General features: G+C 55.4%; 2 protein-coding genes across 2 annotated transcripts; both read right to left on the bottom strand.

Moving 5' to 3' along the window:
- Positions 1-4,633: 4,633 nt before the first annotated feature.
- On the bottom strand, positions 4,634-8,491 carry AQP6 (aquaporin 6). Its single transcript, XM_044226599.1, has 4 exons — positions 7,915-8,491; positions 6,988-7,146; positions 6,657-6,737; positions 4,634-6,002 (listed from the first exon to the last, which is right to left on the bottom strand). Exons 1-4 carry the CDS (start codon positions 8,275-8,277, stop codon positions 5,790-5,792), a joined length of 816 nt encoding a protein of 271 aa, XP_044082534.1. The 5' UTR covers positions 8,278-8,491; the 3' UTR covers positions 4,634-5,789.
- A 7,781-nt stretch (positions 8,492-16,272) lies between these two features.
- Positions 16,273-19,711, bottom strand: AQP5 (aquaporin 5). Its single transcript, XM_044226891.1, has 4 exons — positions 19,349-19,711; positions 18,270-18,434; positions 17,778-17,861; positions 16,273-16,985 (listed from the first exon to the last, which is right to left on the bottom strand). Exons 1-4 carry the CDS (start codon positions 19,709-19,711, stop codon positions 16,800-16,802), a joined length of 798 nt encoding a protein of 265 aa, XP_044082826.1. The 3' UTR covers positions 16,273-16,799.
- Positions 19,712-24,740: the final 5,029 nt, after the last annotated feature.

Genomic DNA, 24,740 nt, shown 5'->3' with positions numbered 1-24,740 from the left:
TATTTGGGCTGAAAGTGTTTGCTGTTCGCGGGAGATAGGGTGTTGGCTAGAATAGATGAGGAGGTCAGGGAACCTGCTATTTAGCTGTGGTCCAAGAGCTTTAAAACAGGGAGTTCTCTGTGTTCTCTGTGTCTGAGGGAAGCTGCAGGATAGGAAAAGGAGAGCTCAGCCCCAGAACATCTGGCACAAAGAGACAGGCAATGTGTAGGATAGAATCAAAATCTGTCCCAGTCATGGCCCCTAGAGCCATTACATGTGACCCCGGAGTCAGGGAAGGGTAAGAAAAAAGTCACTGTGAATCAGTGAGGCTACAACCAAAATACTAGAACTTCCTAGTGGAGTTCTGAAATGAGTGCAGCACCAAAAGCCTAGGGTGCTTGAACACAGAGGAGGTCAGAGGTCTGTTCAGGCAGGGAGCTGGGAGTGTTTACTGCAATCCCTTGTCCGACTTGCTCACCAAATCCAGAGTATCAGAGGTCTTTCCTCCCATGAAACCGGAAGGCCATGGTTTGGGGACCAACAAAAAGGACAGATAGCCAAGTTAAGGAAATTGTTGCCCTGAGATGAGGAGACTAAAAATCTAATTTTGTTTAAGAAGGTCTTTACATTGCGGTGGAGAGAAGTGTTCAAATAATTGTGAAGTAGCGTGTTCAGTGCCAGGACAGAGGTATGTGTCGCATGCTGTGGGGAGCTCTGGAGGGAGGCCCTGGAGGCTTACCAGCCTGAGGCCATGACATTAGGCTTGCATGTCAGGCCGCACAGGGCAGCCAGAGAGGACCAGGAAGCGTATTCTGGGCAGAGAGGTACCTCCAGCCTGGTGCCTCATAACTGGACACTGAGGACTGTCCCAGCCTCTCTGGATCCCAGGCTGGGCCCTGGCCTGGCCGGGCCTTGTTCCATCCGTCCCGGAGCTAGGGTGGAGTTGTTAGTCTGTGCCACCATCAGTGGCATCCCCTGCTCCCAGTTTTGGCAATAACTGCCCCTTTTTATGTGCTATGGTGAGTGCTGTGAAGTGTGTAAACCTGGCGATTCACAGACCTGTACCCCGGGGGCTAATAATACATTATATGTTAATAAAAAATAAAAAGTTTTTTTAAAAAGGGAAAAAAAAATAACGGTCCCTTTCACTGACTTAATCAGAGCTCTGAAACAGTTTGCATTTCCCCCTTCTATGCCCCTTCACTGCAGCCTACTAATTAGTGCTGTCAGACTCCACAGTCTCATAAGCCCCCTTCCCTAACCGCGCCTTCCCTCTGGATTTGGCTGACTGCGACTGCTCCTCGGTGTAGCTGCCCCTCCCCAAGAGGTGATTGCACATCTTGGCCATGCAGAACCCCTGCCCCAGCTGCCCCCAGTGACCACTGTTTGGCCAGATTCTTCTTCTTCTTCTTCTTCTTTTTTTTTTTTTTTTAAAGATTTTATTTATTTATTTGACAGAGAGAGATTACAAGTAGGCAGAGAGGCAGGTAGAGAGAGAAGGAGGAGGAAGCAGGCTCCCCGCTGAGCAGAGAGCCTGATGCGGGTCTCGAAACCAGGACCCCGAGATCATGACCTAAGCCAAAGGCAGCAGCTTAACCCACTGAGCCACCTAGGCACCCCAGATTCTTCTTCTTGATTAGCCCTTAGCTTCTCCCCTCCCTTCTTTGCTCCCTTTCTTCCCTCTGACATTGCTTGGGCCTGGCATTGGCTCTAGGTCAACAACCCTGTTGATAAGGGGCTCTCTTCTGCTGCTTAGGGTCCTGGAGTGCAGGGCTGTGGGCTGGGAGGGACTGAGACTATATCCTCTCCTGACCATGGGCCCTCTCCCATCAAGTCGCCAGTCAGCTTGTTCCAGATCACTTGACCTTAATATAGATCAGAGATCCCTGACTTTCATTGGTGCCACCTCTTAAGTGCTCAGCTCTGATGGCTGCTTCCATTTTGATTTCTTAGCTTTCCTATGAAATTCCAGATGCTCAAAGTCCTGCATCTTTGTACCCCTTGGTAGGCACCTGGCCTCCTTACTCTCATTTCCTGGATCTTCCTGCAAACCAGCTTTCAGCCACAATCACTCCAGTGCTCCACCTCTCTGTCCGGGGAGGCCTTTCCTTCCTTCTCGAGTTTCATTCGTTTTTTCCTTTTTAAAAAAAAGTTATTTTTAGTAATCTCTACAACCAACTTATGGCTCGAACCCACAACCCCGAGATCAAGGGTCACATACCCTTCCAACTAAGCCAGCCAGGCGCCCTTTGGGTATGAATCTTGACTCTTCTTTCCTCTGGGATCCTCCTCCCCCAACACACTCATATACACACTATCTTCTGCTTAAGCTAACTAAGGTTGGGGAATGGGGAAGAAGTGGGTCCTTCTTTAGTAATAGCGGGCTGGGCTGCTGGGCTGCCTTAGGAACTTCTGGGAAGCAGCTGAACCATTGGCAAGAGGGAACGGCAGTCAGCAGTCTACTGCCATGATGGCGACAACCCTACCACCAACTGAGATCTATGTCGGGGGCTGCCTAGCTAATCACATTCTTCCCGTGTGGTTCCTGCCACCCTTACTGAATAGACCCCATTTTCTAGATGAGGATAGTGAGGCTCAGGATGCTTAAGTAACTTGCTTAAGTTCACCCAGCTGTAACTGCCTGAGCCTGTATTTCAACTTTTTCAACCCTTTCAACACCTATTATACCTTTATGTAGCCTTCTTCCTTTTTTTTTTTAAAATATGGTACACAGAATCCTTTAAGTCAAAGTGATGTTCTTTGGAAAGTGAAAAGCCTCTTCTCCTCCTCTCCCTCAGTCCCAGCAGCCCAAATGTGTCCCAGAGCCTGGCCCCTTGGTGGACTCCCCGCACCCCTCCCCTGCCCAGTGTGGTCCCAGTGTGTCCTCTTTCCAGCCAGAGGTAGCAGTGGGGGTGGGAAGTGGAGAGGGGCGTCCTGCCAGCCAATTGGGGACACGGCAGCCTAGGCTCTGAGCTCACATCATCTGCTCCTGCTAAGGCAATCATCAACATAAAAGGCTAATTGTATTAATCACCAAGGCACCCCCATCCCTTTCGGGAGAATTATGAATTGCAATTGCAGATGGCTCTGCTGATTGAAGGCAGTGCTCAGCGGGGAGAAGGGCCAGATCAGATTACACACCATTAATTAAAAACTTCCCGTGACAACTGAGAGGAAGGGAGTGCACACTGAGGGTCTGCGTGGTTGGGTCTCTGTCCTCCCCATGCTCCCACTACTGCCACCCTCTCACCCCACCCTAGGCCCAGGGGCTAAGGCTATGAAGCCCCGTTGCCCCAGGCTGGTACCTGTGAATTTGGCTCCCCAAGGGCCAGCCCTTCCCTCATCCAAACAGATGGCTGGCTGTCCTATTAAAGGGCGCCAGAGAAGGAGACGCTAACCTTTGGATATTCATTCCTTTGTCTAACTTTGGATGCTCTTCAGATTCTAACCTATTTCCTCACTTTTCATGAAGCTTGTCTTCCCCCTTGCTCTAGCCTCTTCCAACAGAGCACAGCTTTAAAGAACTATTTGTGAAACTAGCCCCCAGCTCTCTCCAAGCAGTCTGACCCTTTTGGCCCGGAAGTTCCTGAGACAGAGGGTCCACAGTCTGCTCCCGAGGAGCTCCAGGGAGCTCTCCGAGGCTCCAGGGTGGCTGTGCCCCCTGGTCCCAGCTTTCCCTCCATGCAAGCACAGGGGCCTCAGCTGCTCTCATCCTGGCACACTGGAAGTTGCACCTCCTGAATTCTCTTGATCAATGACCGCCTCCCCTTCCTCCCCAGTCACCCAGTCTCAGTCATTGGTTCATCAAACTTGCATTGAGTACCCAGTGTGTGCTCAGCTTTGGCGACGCAGAGATAATTTGTCTAGGGGCTTCGGAGCCTACTGCAGGAGCTCCGCACTCCTGCCTTTGTCAACTTTCCAGTCCATCTGTCCTTCTGTCCTTCCTTCCTTCCTTTCTTCCTTCCTCCTGCTAGAGCTTGTATAGACCCCCCAGAGCTCTGTTCTGAAAAATTCTAAGCTGGGAGCTGAGGAGACCTTAGGGGGCTTTGGTACTGAGCTGGGTGACCTTTAGCAAGTCAATCACAGCCCTCCCCCCTCCCCCACACTCAGCTGTCCCTGCTCATAAAAGGGCACAGGAAGCCCTGGGCTCTGAGAGATTGTGAAGATGGATGAGAGGGGCCTGTCTTGGAGAGATGTAAATAGTACTCCACACTGACAATATCACAGAACTCTGAATGCGGTCACTGTGGCCACAAGCACTTGGGGACTCAGCTCTTGCTCTAGTCACCCTGCCCATGAAAGACTTTGGGAGCCCCTCCCATGCCCGGTGCCTTTGGAGACATCATGGAAAAGGTCCTATCTTTTTTATGCATTTGGTTGCTGTATCTCAGGGTACCATGGTGATGGGCACCATAGAGATGAGAAGAACTGACTTTTATTGGCTTGTCTCTTTGTTCCAGTGGCCCTCCTCAACCCTTCCACACACACAAAGCTCCCGGGTCAGTGGATCCAGGAGAGAAGGAGGCAGTGCAAGTAAGTGGAACAGATGAAAAGAGAAAAGCCTATTCTCTTTTCCTTCCCTCTCAATCATCCTCCTCTCCCTTCTTCCCTCCACCCTCCCATTACCAACAGCAATTGTATTCAAACCCGATAATTACAGTAACAGTGACAATAATCATCATTTATTGGGTTTGTTTTTCTAACATTTTAACTTGTGAAAACATTTTCCAGTCTCTTATTTGTTTTGACAGCGGGCGCTAGGGGAGGACTGTGCCCATTTTCTAGCTGGGGAAGCTGAGATCCATAGGGCCCCAAGTCAAGACAGTATTTACAGCAGCTTATAAATACAAACAAACCAACTGAGGCTTGCTGTCCTTCAGAAGCACTGAACTGCAAATTCTGGTTTCTTGGGTCATTCCTAAGTTCTTACCATCCTTGGGACTTCATTAGTAGCTTTTTGAGGATCCTGGCAAAATTGCAAATGAGGCTGGAGACCGTTTATCGCCCAGGTCATGAACAGGGGGCTGGGATAAGGACCTTCTCCTCTCAGGATTGTTCCCATGGATGGGGCTGTGGCGTGGAAGGTGGGCAAACATCTGGGGAGAGCCTGCCCTGGAAAAGGCCTGTTTGACCCAAACCTCCCTTACCTATATCCTGCCCCTCTTCCCCAGGGCAGGGTCCTCTCCTGTGTATTTAGAAGCCTGAGGAATGAAGATCGATTGGAAGGACAGTCTCTGTCCTCAGAGCACAGCCTCAGGCTGAGGGCTGGTCTGTAGCCCCCAAACTATACCCAAGAGCAGAGATATCCCTATGAGGAGCTCAGAGACCATCCCAGGACCTGATTCTTCTGGGAAGTCTCGCTTTCCCTTCAAGGGTGGGTGAGATGTTGAGGTTCCCCAAGGTCTCTATAGCCCTTAGTATCTAAACTGAATGGCTGTCTGGGCTCTAATACCCAAGACAAGGCGATCTGGAGGCCCACGATGCCCACTAGGATCCAGATGGATGAGAGAAGAGGAGGGCAGTCATGAATTTCCCTGCCTCCTTCTGCTCTGTCCCATTAAGAGATGTAGGAGGAGGAAACTGAACAGATTTGCTTCCCAGATTCATTCTGTCTAGAAATATAATGCCAGGGGTAGGGATTGGCATTCCCGGTCCCCCCTGTTAGGACAAGAGGCCTAGCCTCCCCATCCTTCCTGCCCTCATCCTCTCCCCCCTCCCCCTCCCCCCATTAAACCCGACATCTGGTTGTACAAGGCAGCCTATCCACCTAAAGGGCTCCTCGCAGAAGCCCAAAGATGAGGGGCCCCGTTCTATACTGTCTGACACATGTTCCCCGATTCTGTGTCCCCTGAACTGGACTGGGATTCTCTCTTCTCAGGCTCCTCTTCTGCCACTTTCTCTACTTCTTCGCTACCCATGAGGATGGCCAGTCGCTGGGCCATGGTCTTGGTGCCAGGGAAGAGGATAAAGTTGTAGATCAGGGAAGCCAGGACAGCTCCTGCCAGGGGTCCCACCCAGAAGATCTGAGGGGGCAGAGAGAAATAGGCATGAGTCATCAGGATCACAGGGTAGATTCGGCATCCTAGGCTGCTTCCCTAGTATTAACTTGGTCTACCAGGACCCCTCAGGCTCTTTACATGGTGACAAAATGGAGAAACAGGCATCCTGCCTGCCAAGTCTCTGCAGGTGAGGTGACCTTGCCTTGCGTGGGGCAGGCCCAGTCTCCTCACCACTCCTGCTTCCCTCCTCTTGGCCTCCCCTGTTCCAACCAGGAGGCCTGGCTAAGTGCTGTTCCTGCTTCTGCTGGTGTGTGTGTGTCTATTTCTGTTTGTCTTTTTCTTTATCCAAGTTTGGAAACTGGTCCAGCTGGAGGAAGTGAATAAGGAAACAGCCAGGACTTGAGGCCTGGGCCAAGCCTGTGTCTCCCGCCCCGGCCCATTTATTAACAGCCTACTGGGTCCCCTTGGCTCTTGAAGATGGAAAGAAAGGAAGTACAAGCCAGGATACTCGCCTTTGTCTTCCAAGCCAAGGGAAACCTCCACTGGGAGGTCAAGATGGTCTCTGGTGGAAGTCCCAGCTCCCCAAGTCCTGGTGGACCGCCCACTGGTGAGAGCCACAGTCCCTATTGCCCTTGCCCAGGCCCTTCCCATCCCGCGGCAGCCAGCAGAGGCTCTCACCCAGTGGACCTCGAACCTCCCAACGATGATGGCGGGGCCGAAGGAGCGGGCCGGGTTCATGGAGCAGCCTGTGAAGTAGACCTGGAGGGCAAGTGCTGGTTTAGGGTATGAGGAGGCTTAAGGCAGGCCCAGGATTGGGCAACTCCCTCTGTCCTGGCTTAGAGCCTTCACCACGACAGCACCATACCCCAGACCTGGATTGTGGGAACACAGCCTCGAACCAACCCACTAAGGGCTCAGGGAGGGACACTTCCTGGCTTTCAGGGTCCCTGCAGGCTCCTCAGGGAGTGACCAGTGTGTGCATGTCCACGGTGTCCACTTTGCCTCTTACCCCAATGAGGTGCCCCAGTGCCAGAGAGATCCCCATCATGGTGGCCGGGGAGCCCGATGCCTGCCGGTTGTCGGTGCAAACAAAAACACAGAGTACCAGCTGCAGGGTCAGAACCAGCTCCACAGCCACGGCCTGGCCCGTCGAGACGCTGCTCCGGACCTGGATGAGGAGGCTGTGCTGGAGGTGATGCTGGTTGGTGACCCGCTCAGGCCTCATTGCCCCACCGTAGGGGGGTGACCCGTCACCACCGCAGATTCCAGGACCCAAGGAGATGGGGAGAGCTGTGCAGTGGAGTTCCGGTCAGCCCTGGACTCCTGCTCCCTGCAGAAGGGAGCGGCCCCCACTCCTAGCCCACCAGTTGGCTGGGGCCGGTAGTTGGCAAGGGGCTTAGTTCTGATGGGGGAGGGAAGGCTCAGAGCAGGGGAGAGCGTGGCGTACAGGTTTTTGAGCAGACTGGGAGGAGACCGTGGGTAGGAGTAGAAGGAGGAGACTTGGGGAAGTAGGTGGAAGGATAGATGATTAGGGGAATCTGGGGGAGTGAGACAGGCCTCAGGGGAAGGAGAAACATGGGGACGCCAAGGAGCAGGGCTCGTGGGGTAGACTGGGAGAGAAGAAGGGCATACCGGGACTCCTGCCACTACCCACAGCCCCAGGTATCCCTGGCCACCCTGAACCTTCAATGCCTGGTCCTTTCCTGACTCCTGGCCCTGTTCCACCTGTTCCTGGTGCCATAACCCCCTTCCTGCTCTGCCTGCATTGAGGCCACAGTTGGCTTCTCCTGTGTCCCAAGGCTCAGCCCAGAGCAGGTAAGGAGCACATGGCTGAGTTATTACCTCCCCTCCCTGCTCCTCAGGCCTGGCCCTCCACCCCTACCCCCTGCGGGGGCATCCCTTCCTAGGCCTATCAGGTGCCCCTCCCTGCACCTACCATGTTAACCCCAAGGGTTTCCCGGATGTCTCCTGGGATGATCCCATAAAGCAGAGCAGCCCCTGCAGTGGCCCCTGCCAGCTGGGCAGCCACATAGGCCATTGCACGGGGCAAGGAGATTTGGGAGCCCACGAGGAAGGCCAGAGTCACGGCAGGATTGATGTGGCCCCCGCTGGTCTTCCAGGTGATCTGCACAGCCACAGCCGTGGCCAGATTGAAGGTGATGGCGATCTGCAGCACAGTGGGGAGCGCTGAGGGCCAGGGCAGGGCTGAGCCCACCCCGAAGAACACGTACAGCCCCGTGGCCAGGAACTCAGCAAACAGCGCCCTGCTGATAGCTCTCCAGAACCGGCAGGCCAACATGCTGGCCCAGCCTCACCTGCCAGGCTGCCCTGGGTCTGGCTCCGGCTGCCTCAGCGGCTGCCTCAGCTACTGCCTCTACTTCTCCTGGGACCTCTGTTTCTCTAGCCTCTGATCTCAGCTATCTTGGTGGGTCTCTTGTCTCTGGCCTGCTCCTCTCCTAGCTGCTGACCCACAGACCTGCTGGTCAGACTGGCAGGGAGCAGGTTTGTGTGTGTTTCTGTGGGTGGGAGGTGTGATGCTGGGATGAGGAGGGGTGCTCCCTGGCTTGCTCCGCCCTAAGCTCACCTCCCAGCTGGAGGGAGGGGGGCAGCCCCCAGGTGCTGAGCTGGAACCTTCAGGTTCCTGAGCCTGGACAGAGGTAAGGCTGCCGCAGGCTGGGGCCCAGCCTGAGAGGGGCAGGGGCAGGGCTAGTGGTGGGCATGGGATTCCAGCTTAGATGGAGAAACTCCTCACATCCCCAAGTCCAAGGCCGGCTTTGAGGGTCCTGGGAGTTCCCAGAGGCTCCTGCTGTCCTGCCCTCCCCCACCCCTGCCTCCAGGCTCTGCCTCCGAATGGGCTCACACTATTCAATGCCCCCAAAACCCACATGTGAAATGAAGCTCTTTCCTCCTTTCCCACCTAAATCCCTACTCACAGAAAGCAGATGTGAACAGAGTCAACTTTACTAAGGACCTGGGTCTGTGTGGGCGCAGGGGGGACATGGGGAGAAGGGGCGTCTTCCACAGCTGATCAGATGACACACATGGCAGTGGAGAGTTTCTCCCCTGTGAGCTGGGAATTTCCACTGGCTTGTCCTTGCCCTGTCCTGTCTCCCTTGCTTGCCCCGCTCCCTCTCAGGCCCTCTCCCCCGCCACTGCCCTGCTCTCCTGCTCAGGGGCCTGAGCAATTCCTCTCAAGTCTCGTACAGGGCCGCTGAGCCATTTTTGTGGCGATGCTGGTCCTAAGGTCACCCAGGCCCTAGGCTCTGCCCTTTTCACCCCAGCAGCATATAAAGATATAAAGATATTTTCTCAAACAAAGGTGTTGCCTCCCTAAGTACAATCTGTGGAGCTGTGGAAACAATGGTCTTCGCTTCTTCATTACTATGGGATGCCCTGACCTCGCCCCTGGCCATAAATCCCTGCTCAGTGGATATGTCCTGGTTGTCTTTAGGCTCCTCAAATACGACCTGTCTTAAAATGAGACCCTCAGCTCTCTCTGTGCGTACCCCCTCTGCCCCTCTGCCCCCCCATGCAGTCTTCCAGTTTTTTCCAACTCCCTTGGTGGCACCCGGGAATCGGGAATCGTCCTTGAACCTTCTCTCCTTCCTGCCCCCCACAAATAAAGGTGTTGAATCCTGCTGATTTGGAATCCTAAATATTTCTTGACTGTGCCCTCTTCTTGCCACCCCCGCTGCCCTGTGGCCTTGAACCATTCTCTGTCTGCTTCCTCACTCAGCTCCAATCAATTATCCACACTGCAGCCCCAGTGATCTTTCTAAAATGCAAATCTGATTCTGCTGCTCCCTTGCTAAAATCCCTTCAAAGTGCCCTCATGCCTGGCCTACAGGGTCCTCAGGGATCCTGCTCTTCCCACCTCACCTCTCCCCACTCCCTGCTTTGTCCTTTACCCTGTGGCCTCACCAAATGGCCAGGGGTTCACAACATGCCCTGCTGGTTGCTCCTTGGAGAACCCTCTGTCTTCCCCCCCGGACAGCCCTTCCCACGTCTCTTGCTTGGGTAACTCCTAACTCATTCCTAACGCTCAGATTCAGTGTCGCCCCCTCCTTTCCTGGGTGATGAGCCCTCCGTGTGCTCCCACACCACCTGGGCACGTTTGTACACTTGGGTCACCACAGAGTGCTGTCATGGCGTTAGTGTGCCTCCTTAATGGGACAGTGAGTCCCTCAGGGAGCAGGAAAGAAATTTTGCTCATCCCTGCATCTAGTGTCTTGCACAGGGATTGGCCAGAGTTGGTGCTTGAGATATATATATATATATATATATATTTTTTTTTTTTTTTAAAGATTTTATTTATTTGTCAGAGAGAGAGAGGGAGCGAGAGCGAGCACAGGCAGACATAATGGCAGGCAGAGACAGAGGGAGAAGCAGGCTCCCTGCCGAGCAAGGAGCCCGACGTGGGACTCGATCCCAGGACGCTGGGATCATGACCTGAGCCGAAGGCAGCTGCCTAACCAACTGAGCCACCCAGGCGTCCTGAGAAATATATTTTTAAAAGATTTTATTTATTGGGGCGCCTGGGTGGCTCAGTGGGTTAAAGCCTCTGCCTTTGGCTCAGGGTCCTGGGATGGAGCCCCGCATCGGGCTCTCTGCCCAGCAGGGAGCCTGCTTCCTTTCCTCTCTCTCTGCCTGCCTCTCTGCCTACTTGTGATCTCTGTCTGTCAAATAAATAAATAAAATCTTTTTTTTTTTAAGATTTTATTTATTTATTTGACAGAGAGACAGAAAGACAGAGAACGTGCGCAGAAGCAGGGGGAGCAGCACGCAGAGGCAAAAGGAGAGGCAGACTCCCTGCCAAGTAGGGAGCCTGATGGGGGGCTCCATCCCAGGACCCCAGGATCATGTCCCAAGCCAAAGGCAGACACTTAACTGACTGAGCCACCTGGGTGCCCTGGGCTTGATATATATATTTTTTCCGTTTTTTAAAAAATTGACATATTATGTATTATTTGCCACAGGGGTACAGGTCTGTGAATCATCAGTCTTACACAGTTCACAGCACATACCCTCCCCAATGTCCGTCACTCAGCCACAGCCACCCTTCCCTCCTCAGTCCCTCAGTTTGTTTCCTAATATTAAGAGTCTCTTATGGTTTTTCTCCCTCCTGGGTTCCATCTTGTTTATTTTTCCCTCCCTTCCCCCTACGAACCCTTACCTTGCCTCTTAAATTCCTCATTTGATAAATATTTATTGATGAAAGGATGAATGAATAAAAGCTTCTTGACCTCCTGGAGGCAGGCGACATCCATATCTACTTCCTTACAGTCAGCTCTTCTTCCAGCCTTCTACCTATCCCACCTGGGACTGAGCCCTCTGAAATCTTCGAGTGGAATATCCCAGCTCTGGTTACAGGCTCTGTCCTTTTCACCCCCCCACCCCGTGCCCGTCCCTTTCCATTCTTCTAGCCTCCCGTGGCCTCACCCTCCCCTCCCCAGCAAGATCCCCCATCCATGCCCCCAGTGTCCTAGCTCCCTGTTTTCTCCGCTCCATTCTCCTCCATAGCCCTCTGCCCCCATCTGGATCTGTGTTGCCAAGCGCTGCCGGAGAAGCTCGCCCAGCCATGCAGACTGCTGCCATGACGAGTCCATGGTCCCTGGCTTCAGCGGGGGTCACAGCTCTGCTCAGCAATCCTTACACCGTCCTCAGTCAGCTCTCTCTCTCTCTCCCCATTCTTCCAAGGCCGACATCCAACCTTGCCCACGCTTTCCAAGTGCCCTACTCCAGCTTTCTTCCAGCAGCTCAGCTCGCCCCCTGTCCTACCTAGAAAGAGAAACTAGCAGGTAAGACTTCTTCCCATCCTTATTCCCCAGCCACAAACTCCCCTGCTGCAGTTCCATGCCCTCCCCGTCTTCCCTCTGGACCTGAAGAAGAGATAGCCCTTCTCCTGTCCAGTCAGGAGCCCCTCCTTGGGCTCTTGGCTCCCTGCGAGCGACTGGGATCGTGGTCTCAGTCTCATCTGGGGTGTTCACTTCCCCCTCTCCTGGCTGGTACTTGGTAACGGGGCCTGGGTAATCGCAGAGTACTGGAGAGACCATGGGTTTGTCACCCCTTTCCTCTGTCTCTTTCAAGACTTTGCTCAGGTCCCGTTCCTCTATGAAGCCTGCCCTGATTCTCCTCTCCAGCCAGTGCCTACTCCTGGCTTTGTCCTCCTCACTGCCTCCCCTGTTTTGGTGCAGACTCCCATGCTTGCCTGGTGTGAAAGAGGCTTTTTTTTTTTTTCTTTTTAAGATTTTTATTTATTTATTTGATGGAGACACAGCGTGAGAGGGAACACAAGCAGTGGGAGAGGGAGATACAGGCTTTCTGCCGAGCAGGAAGCCCGATGTGGGGCTCGATCCCAGGACTCTGGGATCATGATCCGAGCTGAAGGCAGACGCTTAAGGCCGGAGCCACAGGCACCCCTCAAAGACGCTTTAATAAATGCTCCAGGAATGAAGGAATATGGCTGTGGGGGCAGTGTGGGTGGGCTGACATGGTGGGCTCTCTGCCTAGGGGCTGGCCCTGGGCACCTCAAGCCATGTCTCTCCTTCACTTCCTGCAGACAGGACCACAGAAGGCTTCCCTATACCCTGCCTAGCCTCGGTAGGGTGCACCTGTACGCCAAGCACCCAGCAGCCCTCACGCTGGGCTGTTGAGGGCCTTTGATACAGCAACACAGGAGAAAGCATTCACTCTGCTGTCTATATGCTGTACCCCCGACCAGTGGGTAACTTCTGTGAGCTCAGTTTCCCCACTTATAAATGGAGATAATTGCCCTTTCCCCATGTGTCATTAGGGCTAAATGTGCTGATACTTAGGAGAGAGTCTCTGAGCCAAGAAAATTCTGATTGGGTTAGGCTTGCCCTCCCTCAACCCTCTGGGGAGACAGGTGTGAGGACTGGGTTGGGGTGGGAAGGGTCCTGATTGCCGTGGCAACTCCCAGACAAGCAGCTCCTGGGACTCCTGCTTTGGGCCCTGGAGGTTGAGAGAATCAAGTTCAGCAGCAGCCCATGTCTTCAGCTGGCCCAGAGCAGCGCCTCCTGGGGCCCTGTCTGGCCTGGGGCCAAGGTCATTCAACCCCCACCCCCTCCCAGGCCAGGTGGGCATTGGTCAGGGCCTTGCTCCAGCTCCAGCCAGCACCTCCCTGGACCCTGCCAGTCCTGGGCTCTGCTGGTGAGTTCCAAGGTCCCTCACACTCAGAGGCCTTATGCCAAGGCCTCACACCTGGTTGCCTACAGCTGCTGGCCGGTGGCTGTGTGCTTTTAACCTCCTAGAGGCCTGTCTGGCTGCTGTGGTGGCTGTCTCCGTTGGGGAGTCGAGTGTGGAGGTGTGTATGCACAAGGGGCAATGTGGGCTCTGACTCCTCTCGCTTGGGGAACAGAGGAGGAGCAGGAGGGAGGGGAAAGAGGGAGGTGCTGGGAAAGAAGAGCCAAGAGAGAATGAAAGCGTATCAGAAAGGGAAGGAAGGATTCGAGATAACTTCTCTCGCATCATCTCAGCAATCCTCCCGAATTGTGGAAGCCTCATCCACCCCTGGCAGAGGAAGCATGAGGCTCCTGTGGGGCTTCGAGATCTAACACACCTCTCAACTCCAGCTCCCACCCCCCTAGACAGCCAACCCTGCGGCCATTTTCTGCCTTTACCCCCAGCCTCCCTCCATCTCCCCATCGTGTCCCCATGTCCGCCTTCCTACCAGGAGAAAACCAGCAGCCCCTGGGCAGAGAGGGAGGGGGAGGAGTAGGAAACCTCCCATAGGAGAGTCAAGGCTTTTCCTGGGTTCCATTTCCAGGAGGAGCAGAGGCTCAGGGGTGACTGAGCATGTGTGTCCTTGGGCGTGACACGCATACCTCTCTGAGAACACACAGGGCCAGGTTCCTGGGTCTGGTCCCCAGCAGCCCCTTGGCCCTGTGAGAGAATGGGGGAGGGTTGATGTGGCTCTTACACGCACACGCACACGCACACACGCATACACACCGCGTGAGCCGTCTACACCGAGTAGACACAGCCGCTGGAGTACAACTGAAGGTCATTGTAGATGTGGCGGGCTACGACTGTGTGCGTGTTCACGTGTGCGCAGGCCCCTTGGGGCTCCGGACCCAGCCGCCAGGAAATTCACCCACCAAGGAACACAGCGCCCCCTGCTGACCTATCAGCCCGCTGCTGCATCTTGTGGGCCCAAAGCCCTATGGGGACCCGCACCCTCTGGCCAGGTCAGGCCTGGAACTCCCTCGAGCTGGGTGCCCCACCCATCCCTGGAGGGTCTGTCTCCCATAGACCCACCGTTCACCACTTTATGCTCCCCTTCGGACCCATCAAAAAAGGAAGGCTGGTCGCTGGGCTGGAGGGAGAGGCCAGCCTCCCAGTCAGGTCTGTGCCTGTACCTGAGGCCTGTGGGGGACGACAGGGGGAAGGGATCCTCTCTCTTCTGCACCCCTTCCCGGATAGTGGACTCGGGGTAGCTGCTTCCTGGTGGCTTAGAGGACCCAGACCTGAGAGACTCCCCGTACCCCCACGCGGCTCGGGCCCAGACCCAGGATTTGTGTTAGAGGAAGCCCAGCAGCGGCGGATTCGGTGGACGAGGTCGCCCCCTGCTGGTCGGATCTGGTATTTGCGTTGCCCGGCTCAAGGTTTGGGATGGGGTGGATGAGGCAGGTGAGGGACTACTCCTTTAAGGGGAGCCTTAAAGGAGGTTTGTTTTTTCTCTCTCTCTCAAACACACACACACACACACCCCACCCACCCACCCACCATGTGTTTTTAACTATCAGTCAATGAAGCGGGCAGGGCAGGGCAGGGGCAGCTGCAGCTCCCATTCACAGATACTAGGCTCAAATTGAAGGAGGGCTAGGAAGTCTGGCTCTCCTCACCCTCCCTCCCTGGGACTGAGGCTGGCCAGTCAGGGTCTCTGGCTTCTTCCACCCCATCTCAGTTCCTCTCCTGATGCTACTGGCCCCTCCTCTTCGGAGGCAAAACTGTAAGACCATGGGAGAGGTTCCCATCCTGGAGAAGCAGGAACTCAGGTTCACTCTCAGGAGAGCAGGGGCCCAGAAGTGGAGAGGGGCTGGGGTCACCAATATGTACCTGCTGAGTTCTTGTTGCACTAGTTTACTGAGCACTCACGGAGGTGCCTGGCCCTGTTTACGCAAGCATCTTCCGTCCGTCCTCTGTCTTCCTTTATGTTCACAGCAACCCACGAGGTGGGTACAAGTATCCCCATTTTATAGATGAGAGCTCTCTGCTCAGCAGGGAGTCTGCTTCTTCCTCTGCAACTCCCCTCCCCCCGCTCACGTGGTCTCACTGTCTCTCAAATAAATAAATAAAACATCTTGCAAAAAACGAAAACCAAAAAACCACAACTCAGAGAACCTGTGCTACCCAAAGTTGCAAAGTAGGATTTGAGCTCCAAGCTAGACTCTTTAACTATGATGCAGGGCTGTGTTCTGCGCTGCTTTTCTGTGCCACGTCCACCATTTTCCCTAAAGAGCAGACTGGTTCCAGGTATCTCACTCCCTTCATCTTAAATCATTCCCACAGCAACCCTGTGAGGGAAGTCTTTTTTATCCTTGTTTCCTAGCTTGAGAGATGGGGGCTCAGAGAGTTTAAGGAGGCTTCCTAAGGAGTGCCAGGGACAAGGGGACAAGGACAGAGCAGAGCAGAGCCACAGGCCCAGAGGGGAAAACAGCGGGAACAGAGGCTGGCAGAGGCAGGAGCGAGGAGAACCAGAAAAAGGCAGCGCTGGCTGTGACTCCTGGTATGTTGGGGAGTGAGGCAGGGGGTTTCTTCCTCTGACCCCAGGCTCCCAAAATGGCATCTTTTCGGACTAGAGAGGGCAGTCCAGGGCTGTGTCTCCTTCCCCATGACAGAGCTGGCTGGTCACCCCCTTGGCGTCTCAAGGGGCTGCCAGTGGGTTCAGTCCTCCTCCATCCTGCCTGGTACTCCCTGGCACTGGGGCCAGGCCCTCCTCAAGTGGCAGAGACTTACACAGCTGAGGTGGGGGGATGAGCAGGTGGGTGAGTTGGTGAGGACCCCTCCTCTACTCCCACTGTCCCCTCCTGACCTCTAGCTCCATTTCTGTGTTTTTGTCTCCTCCTCTCCCTCTCTCTCTTCCTTACCTCATCGCTCTGCCTCTCTAAGCCTCCCCTGGCCTCAGCTTCCCTGTCTTGCCACGGAGAATTATGCAGACTGTGGAGAGCATAGGGGATGACAAAGAGGAGACAGACTGTCCAGAGGGACAGAGATAATCAGCCAGAGTGCCTTAAGGAGACGCTCTGGGGAGAGACGAGGCAGAACATGAATGTCAGTGGTTTATTGGTACGCCCCTGCCCCAAACACCGGCACTACCCTGTGCATCCTCGAGCGGAAATAAATAAGGCAGCATTTAATGAATCAGTCTGTCTCCCTCCTAAGGCAATCTGGGGAGGGGCAGCCTCTGCGGTCCAAGGGACTGGGACGCCTCTGGCTCTTAAGGTGGGGGTGGTGGGGGAATATAGGGGCATACAGACTGCTGGCCACCCCTTCCTAGCTTGGCCCCCATGCAGCCTGTAAGCTTGGTGCTACTTTCAGTCTCTGAGGTCCGACCTCATGGCAGCAGGCTGCCCTGTCCCAGACAGACCCCCCTCCCCATCAGACACCAACCCCTGGCCCCCACCCAAGAGTCCCATCATGGATTCCGGCTCCCATTCCTTATTGTGAAGCTGGGGAGCCAGCACCTCCTCCCTAGCCCAGAGGACCCAGCTATAGGGGAAGGAAGCTTTGCTGTCATATATGTATATATTTTGCCCCTGTGGTTCCAGGGCTAGGGGACTGACCCCTTCCTGACCCAGGTCAGCGGGCAGTCAGCTCCATGGTCTTCTTTCGCTCCTCTCGTTGCTCTTCCCAGTCCTCCTCAGGCTCATATGTGCCCTTGATGACGGCCACGCGCTCACTCACGCTCAGGGAGTTGGGGAAGAGCAGGTAGAAGTAGAGGATGGCAGCCAGGATGGCCCCCACGATGGGGCCTACCCAGAACACCTGGTGGGGACACGGCAGCATCAGGCGGCTGAGTCTCAGAGACCGACAGCCTCCCCTCCAGAGGACAGAACTATGGACCCTCAGGGGAGGTGGACAAACAGACTTCTGGACCTCCAGAAGGAAAGATTCCCTCCTGCCTAAGGAACAGGTATACTGACACTCCATTCCTCTATGACAGGGAGACCTACAGACACTCAGATCTTCAAAAGAGAGAGATACCCAGAAGGACAGGGCCCCCAGCCTCACCCTAAAGAGACACAAATGACCCTTTGAAGGAAACAGGCATGTAGATTCTTGGAGAGACAAAAGAACTCCTCTGCCTCCCACACAGGAAATGAAAGAGACCCTGGAGAGAGAGAACATGAGGAGGCAACAGATAGACTGTCCAGGGGGACAGGCCCACAGGAAGGAAGACTCTCAGCCCCCTCAACGGGGACAGATTAAAAAAAAAAATCAGAGATGACAGACACACAGACATGGTGTGATCCCATCATACCCCAGAAGTACAGACACCAAGTCGTCAGAGATCTACACAGAGGAACAGATCTCCTTCCCTTCCCTAGGAGTACAGATACACCCCACCCCAGGCTTGAACCAGGGTCCTCTGCCTTTCAGCTACTCTTGTCCTTGTTCTGGCTGCCTTCCATCCCTTTCTATATCGCTTTCTCTCTCCAGCCACTCCTCCCAGGGCCACCCCAAGGGCTGCGCCCACAGCCTCCAGATAGTCCAGGGGCTCTTGGTCGGGTTTCCAGGCTCTCATTGCCAGGGTGCCAGGGTAGGGCTGAGACTCACCCAGTGAGCAGAGCTGAAGCGATTCATAACCACTGCAGGGCCGAAAGAGCGGGCTGGGTTCATGGAGCAGCCGGTGAAGTAGATCTGGACAGAGGGAGGCAGGTGGCAAGGAGGGCAACACGCTTGTCCAACTCCTAAAGGGCCGGTCTTTCCCAGCATCACCCAGAAGTTTAGGGGCTCAGCCAAGTCTCTGAATCAAGTCTCTCGATTTCTAGGCTGGTGACCTCTCCCTCCATGGGTGCCCGTGCCCCCTTCTTTCTTCTCAAGTCCTGAGCTCAGGCTGGATCTCCATTTTCACCACAACTCCCACTTCCTGGCCTATTCCCTCAGGCTAGAGAAGAGCTGCGGGGAGCCAGCCTGGGACAGAGTACAGCAACCCCCCTCCAGGCCTTAACTGCTGGGTTTCCTGGTTCAGAAGGGTGCTGCTCTAGGGCCCCATTATTTGGCCCGAGGGGCTCCCCACAACTCCAGCCAAGTGGCAGCATTGCTCACCCCCACGAGGTGGCCCAGTGTGACGGAAAGGCCAATGGAGAGGGCCGGAGAGCCCACAGGACTGGTGCGGCGGGAGTCGGTAGAGGAGAAAATGCAGAGTGCCAGCTGGAAGGTCAGAATCAGCTCCACTACCATAGCCTGGCCCTGGGTTGTGTTGTTGTTGAGCTGCAAGGGGAGGGTGGATTAGAACCCCTGCCTTCCAGCTCTATGGCTGGGTGCTTGGGGAATGGGGCTTTGGGCCTCCAGCGACACCTGGAGCCACTGTACCTGAGGGCCAAGCCTTGCACACGTCAGGAAGGTCATTCGCTGAAATGACCTACCTAAGCGTGTGTGCGAAGCTTGGAGTATAGGCCTGTGGCCAAGGAGCTGAGTGCAAGGGAGCTTTTCCTGGACAAGGTCCTGTCAACGGTTCTGCCCAGTTCCCCACCCCCACAAGCTGGCATTTACCCTCCCTCCTGTGGGCAGCTGCCCAGTTTGCTTGCTGCACCCCCAGCCTGCCTCCCGCCCGTGTCTGACCCGCTGCCAGTGCCAACCTCAAACCCGTCTCTCCGGTGGGGCTGACTCACGGCTTGACAATGGCCGAGAAAATCCTCCTCTGTGTTTGATTAATGAACCCAGTTTGCATGGGACATGGGGACCGAATCTGGGACTGTGGCGGGGTGGTGAGAGCGGGGAACTGGGAGCAGAAACCAATATTCAACAGACCCTACACACTGGTACCATGGTAAGGGGTTCACATGCATGATTTCTAAATGTCACCCCCTAGACACCTGCTGTGGTAGGTTATGACCATCCCCCCACTCCCCATGGAATGGCGGAGAAAAATGAGACCCAGAGGAGCAAGGTCACCCAAAGCCAGGATTTTAACCCGTCTTTGATGGTTCTATGAAACCACTCCATGAGGAGCAGACAGGAGCAAGGAAGGTCCCAAGAGGAAGGCAAAACTCAGGGTTGAGACAGGAGAAAGCCAGAAGTTTCAGGCACCCATTCTGTGGCACCCATCTTTGAAATGGGGTCCGGGCCTGGTCAGGGAGCCCACTTCAAGGTCATTACCCCACCCCAGGCCCGTAGGCACTCACCGCGTTGATGGCCAGATTGCCTCGGGCATTAAGTGGTGCCAGCCCATAGAGGATGCCCGCCCCGGCGATGGCGCCCACCAGCTGGGCCGCCACGTAGAAGACGGCCCGGAGCAGGGAGATCTGGTTGCCCACCAGGAGGGCCAGCGTGATGGCCGGGTTGATGTGGCCGCCGCTCACCGGCCCCAGGGCCTGGGCCAGGGTACCTATGGCCAGGCCAAAGGCCAGTGAGATCTGGAGGATGCTGGGCAGCGCCGACGGCCACTTGAGGGCCGAGCCGAGGCCAAAGAAGACGAAGATGAGGGTGGCCAGGAACTCGGCGAACACTGCCTTGAGGAAGGCCACGGAGCACACCTCCTTCTTCATGGTGGCCGCGGGGGCCCGGCGGCGCCGGCCACGGCGCGGGGCGCCCGTCGGGGCGGCGGCGCAGGGGGCGGGGGGCTGGCTCCCGGGCGCGGCGCTCTCTGCGGCTCCCCCTGAGTGGGTAGTGGCCTGGCGCGGGCAGTGCAGGGGTGCGCTATATAGAGGCCGGCAGCCTGGCGGGGGGGCGAGCGCGGGGAGGCAGTGGGCGGCTCCCGTGCCCGGGGCGCAGCGCAGCGCGCAGAGAGGGAACCTGGCTGCCGCCACCGGCTCGCCGCGGCCCCGTGCACCGCGCGCCCCCGGCCCGCAGCCCGCCCCCACGCCGGGGCAGCAGCGGACGCGCCCGGGCCACGTGACCCAGGCGGCCGCCGTGTAGACCGGCCGGGTGGCCGGGGACCCGCGCATGATGCGCCCCGGACGGCTCCCGCGCTCTGCTCCGCGCTGCTGGTCCCGTACTGCCTGGGAGACTTCGCGGGGTCCGGCTTCGGTCGTCCTATAGTGCTCCGGGCGCCTACCTCCGCTGGCCCTCTATCTCCGTCCCTTGTCTTTCCCTTTTCTTCTCCCCGGGCTCTGGGTCCAGCTCCTCCTTTTCCTCCAGCGACCCGGGCATCCTGACCCGGCCTCACCCCCCGCCGGGGCTGGAATGATGCGATTCTCCGAGGACCGCGCCACTCAGCTCCCTGCCGGGCGGTGGCGGGGGCGGGTAGCCGGGCTGGGCCGCGCGGGGCGGTCCGTCCGTCCGTCCGCGGGCCTCTCCCTGGCCGGGCCAGGCTGGCTTCCCCGGTTGGAGCGGGGGCGTTTTGGGAAAAGCAGGCATGGTGCCAACCTGGCCTGTGCTTGGCAATCCTCGAAGCCCAGTAGCCCCGGGAGGGCGCTGTCTCCCGGGCACCCGAACCAGCCCCTCCAGGAGCACAGAATTCCCGGGGACCCCAGTGAGCCCCCCAAGAGAGTGGAGGCTTGGGAGTTCAGCTTTGTTTATGGCACGCGAGGGGGCATGACCGAGTTCGGTTTTGTTTTGGGTCAGGGAAGAACCTCTGGGGTTGAGGTCAGAGTTTGGTGGTGAGGAGGGTACAGGAGCTGCACTGACCTCCCATGCTGGGTCTTGGGAGAGTCTCTCCCCTCTGCCTTCCTATCCTTGCCTGTAGGCCCCCTACTCTAGATATCCTGGCTTTTTCTTTTCTTCCTGCTGCCGCTGACCTCCTTCTGGAACCTTCTGTCTCCTTTGTCTTCCCTTCCTTCAAACTCTCACTCTTTCTTTCTTTCTCTCTCTCCTCCTCCTCCTTCTTCTTCCTCCTCCTCTTCTTCTTCCTCTTTTAAGATTTTATCTTTAAGTAATCTCTACCCAACATCAGGCTCCCACTTACAATCCTGAGATCAAAAGTTGCAGGCTCTACCTGAGCCAGCCAGGGGCCCCAGACCCTCACTCAGTCTTGATTTCTCTCCTTGTAATCTCTGCCTCTACTCTTTTTCCTTCAGCCTCTCCCTCCAAACTTGTTCTTTTTCAGACTTCTCCTCTCTCTTCAGTCTCCCAGTCTCCCCGGTCTGTCCTCCTCCTTCTTGCAGTCCTTTCCTCTCTCCTCTCTGTCTCAGTCGGCCTCAAAACCTCCCTGTCCATCTGTCTCATTGCAGTCTGTCTGTCTCTCAGCCTATCCCTCTTCTTTCTTTCCAATTTCCCTTCTTTCCTCCCTTGCTTTATGTTTACAGTCCTAGCCTTAGGCTCCGTCTCCAACTCTCCTCACCTCTGTTTCTGTCTCCAGTCTTACTTCCTCTGCCTCTTAATCTCTGTGACTTTCTTCCTTTCTGTCTGTCTCTACTTCAGTTTCCAGGCCCAACTCTCTTACATGTGGTCTTTTCTAGAGCCCCAATCCCTGGACTGGGTGACACTCTTTTCCAGCTCCCATCCCCCTCCTCCTGTCCTTATCCCTTCCCTCTGAGCTCCCAGCTGCTCTCCACCGGCCTTCCCAGCCCTCCTTCTTCCCAGCCCCAGGTTAGGCATGTAGGGAATGAGGCCGGAGAGCCCTGGGGTGGGGGTGGGGGGGGGTTGGAAGATGGGCAGGGACCCACATGCAGGAGTTCCACAAAAGACCCCACCACCTGCTACACCAGGTGTCCTTGGGAAGCACTCAGCACAGTGCCTGCTACAGAGTAAGGCTCAGTAAATTTTCCTCATGTCGTGTGTGTGTGTGTGTGTGTGTGTGTGTCTATGATTCTACAGGGCCCCTGAGGGCTCTGTGTGGAGTTACGCAGAGGGTGCAGCAGAAGGAGAGAACAGGTGCTCCTTCAGTAGTCTCTCCAGCTGGGGCTCAGGGGAGGGGCCCGGAGGAAAGCCAAGGACCTGGAGAAGTCAGCCCTGAGCTCTGTGGCAGCTTAGAGGCCAAAGAAAACAGGAACCAAAGAAACCCCACTATTGTTCCTTCTCAGTTCCTTGTTTTCTGCTGGAGCAGCTCCTTTCCCACTCTCTCTCTCTCTCTCTTTCTCTCTTTTTTTTTTTTTTAAGATTTTATTTATTTATATATTTATTTGAGAGAGTGAGCATATAGGCGCACATGTGCAAACTCGGGGAGGGGGAGGAGGAGCTGGGTGGAGGAAGAACAGAGGGAGAGGGAGAAGCTGACTTCCTGTTGGGCTTGATCCCAGGACCCCGAGATCATGACCTGAGCCAAAGGCAGACACTTAACCAACTGAGCCACCCAGGCACCCCCACTTCTGTCCTCTTACGGCAGGAGATCTGTTTGTCTTTTCTGCCATGGGTCCTGGAGCCCTGTCCCTGGAAGCACCTGGCAGGTATATACTGGATTTTCATCTGGGCTTGGGGCTCAGGGCTCCATGCAGGTCTGTCCCAGACTGGCATAATGACTGATGACCCCATAGACTCAGAAGGAGCAGCTGGGTGTTTCCTAGGCCTTCACTTACAGTCCTTCCACCTCTCTCCAACCATCAGGGTCACTCTGTTCCAAGGCTGTCACAAGAAACGACTGCAGCTCCTATGTTCTGAAACTGTCTTTGCCCTGAGCACTTGGGCTCTGCCCTGGCAGTCCCAGGGGAATGCTTTCCTGGGATCTCTCTGGGCTGGGGGATAGATCTCCCCATCAGTGGCAGGGAGAGTTAAAACCTCTCAGGAAGAACCCCTTCCCTCCTCTCCTGATTCAGGGACCCCTGTATTCTCTGGGAACAGTTGAGGGCTGGAGGCAGAAATGGTAGGGTAATTGGCAGCACGACGTTCTCCTGGGGCTCCACGCATTCCCTGGCATTGGGGAAGAGTCATTATTCCTTCCTCAAAGACTTATCAGGCAGTTGCTATGTGGCAGGCACTGTTCTAAACACTGGGGATAGAGCTGTGAGCTAAAGACGACTTCTCTGCCTTGAGGAGCTAATATTCTAGTGAAAGGAGACAGATAATAAACAATGGGTATGTGTAAATTATATAGTATGTTAGAATCTGGCAAGCGCTTTGGAAAAATACAGTATTTTAAGGGGGTCTGGGCATGCTGGGGTGGGAGTGGAGGTCCATTGAAATTTTAAATGGGGTATCAGTGAGGGTCTTATCAAGAAGGTGACATCTGAGCAAAGACTTGAAAGATGAGACGGAGAGGTCCATGCCTATATCTGGAGAAAGAACATTCTGGGCAGAGAGAGTGGCCACTGTTGCCGAAACAGACGGAACAAGGAAGAGCAGAAGGAGATGAGGGCAGAGTCGTTGGAGGGGCCACAGGCTTCACTGGTGAGAAGGAAATCAGGGAGCCAAGGACCAGTATGGTCTGACAGTTTTTAACACCACCCCTCTGCTGCTGTGTTGAGAAGAGACCAGAAGGTCAGGGATAAAAGCAGGGAGATGGGTAGGTGCCTACCCAGGGAGAGGTAACAGTGGCCTGGACCTTGCCAGGGATACTGAAGGGGAGAGTGATCAGATTCTGGAATCCTTGTGCACGGAGCACTGACCGGATGGCCTGATGGAAGGTTCGCAGTGTGTGAGAACGAGGGGTCAAGGGGGATTGGAGCTTTTTGGCCCATGCATCTGAAAGACTGAAGTTGTATCAGTTGAGATGGGGAGGAGGACATGGGAGGAGCAGGTCTGGGTCTGTCAGTTGTGGACCTGTTGAGTATCAGGGTTTTCCTGTCCTGACTTTCCAACACGGTGCTAAGGCCAGCACGAGGAGACCAAAAGGGGCTGTTCTGTTCTTTACTTTCTCTGGAGGCCACACAGCCTTGCCCATGTCTTGGTGCCCTCTCCATGGTGCTTCGTGAGTCACAAAGCCTGGGCTGCCCATTTTGGCCAGGTTGGCTCTGGGAATTTGCCATTATGGGCTATTTCAGTTGAGCTACTTATTCAGTATTGAAATTCCTTCTGCGCCATACCCAACAGCAGCTCTGGGGGTGGGGGGCTCAAGACATGTGAGAGACCCCAGACTGTCTTCTGGCACGTTGGGAGATATCGACCATCTCTAAGTTTTGGAAGAAATAGCACTTACTGGCAAATGAGTGTTTATTGAGGGCTTACTATATGCAGTGCACTGTGCTAGACAAGACAGAGGAAGGAAAATAGATCTGGAACTGGAAGGGGCCCTGCCCCCAGAGGGCTTACAGTCTTGCCTGGGAGGCACTGCAGACATACAGAATCACGGCTGAAAGATACAAAGCCACATGAAAGCCACATTTGCAGGAACAGAGTCATCCGGAACAAAGTGGGGATGTGTGGATGGATGCTGCTGGGACCCAGGAGTCAGCCACCTTTTCCCTTTAGCCCCAAAAGCCTTTTCCGTCCCCAGCTTGAGGACCTGGAAGCCCAGCCACCTGCCTCCATGCTGCCTTGCCTCTGTCTGGTTTGGGGTGTGTCTGACCTCCATCCTCCTCCAGACTGGGAGCTTTTCAAGGACAGAAACCAGTCTGGTATTCTTTGTCCTTTTCTCCCTACTCTGCTGCAACCCTCCCCAAGGGCCTGTGTCCCCCACTAGACAGAGCCCTGGGCTGGACAGTCTCAGTTGTGTGCTCTGGTTTCTGCCAGGGGCTCCTAAGGGGCAACTAGGACTTGCCCCAG

Source organism: Neovison vison, chromosome 12 (genome assembly GCF_020171115.1).
Source record: "Neovison vison isolate M4711 chromosome 12, ASM_NN_V1, whole genome shotgun sequence".
Taxonomy (NCBI): Eukaryota; Metazoa; Chordata; class Mammalia; order Carnivora; family Mustelidae; genus Neogale; species Neogale vison.
The sequence above is the reverse complement of the archived record's forward strand: the minus strand, read 5'-3'. Positions and strand labels throughout refer to the sequence as shown.

Coding starts and splice junctions, on each gene's coding strand:
- AQP6 (XM_044226599.1), bottom strand. CDS start 8,277: ATGTTGGCCTGCCGGTTCTGGAGAGCTATCAGCAGGGCGCTGTTTGCT. Junction 6,738..6,987: donor CACTGGGGCACCTCATTGGG/GTAAGAGGCAAA, acceptor CTTGCCCTCCAG/GTCTACTTCACAGGCTGCTC. Junction 6,003..6,656: donor GGAGGTTCGAGGTCCACTGG/GTGAGAGCCTCT, acceptor CTGCCCCCTCAG/ATCTTCTGGGTGGGACCCCT.
- AQP5 (XM_044226891.1), bottom strand. CDS start 19,711: ATGAAGAAGGAGGTGTGCTCCGTGGCCTTCCTCAAGGCAGTGTTCGCC. Junction 17,862..18,269: donor CACTGGGCCACCTCGTGGGG/GTGAGCAATGCT, acceptor CCCTCTGTCCAG/ATCTACTTCACCGGCTGCTC. Junction 16,986..17,777: donor GCTTCAGCTCTGCTCACTGG/GTGAGTCTCAGC, acceptor TGTCCCCACCAG/GTGTTCTGGGTAGGCCCCAT.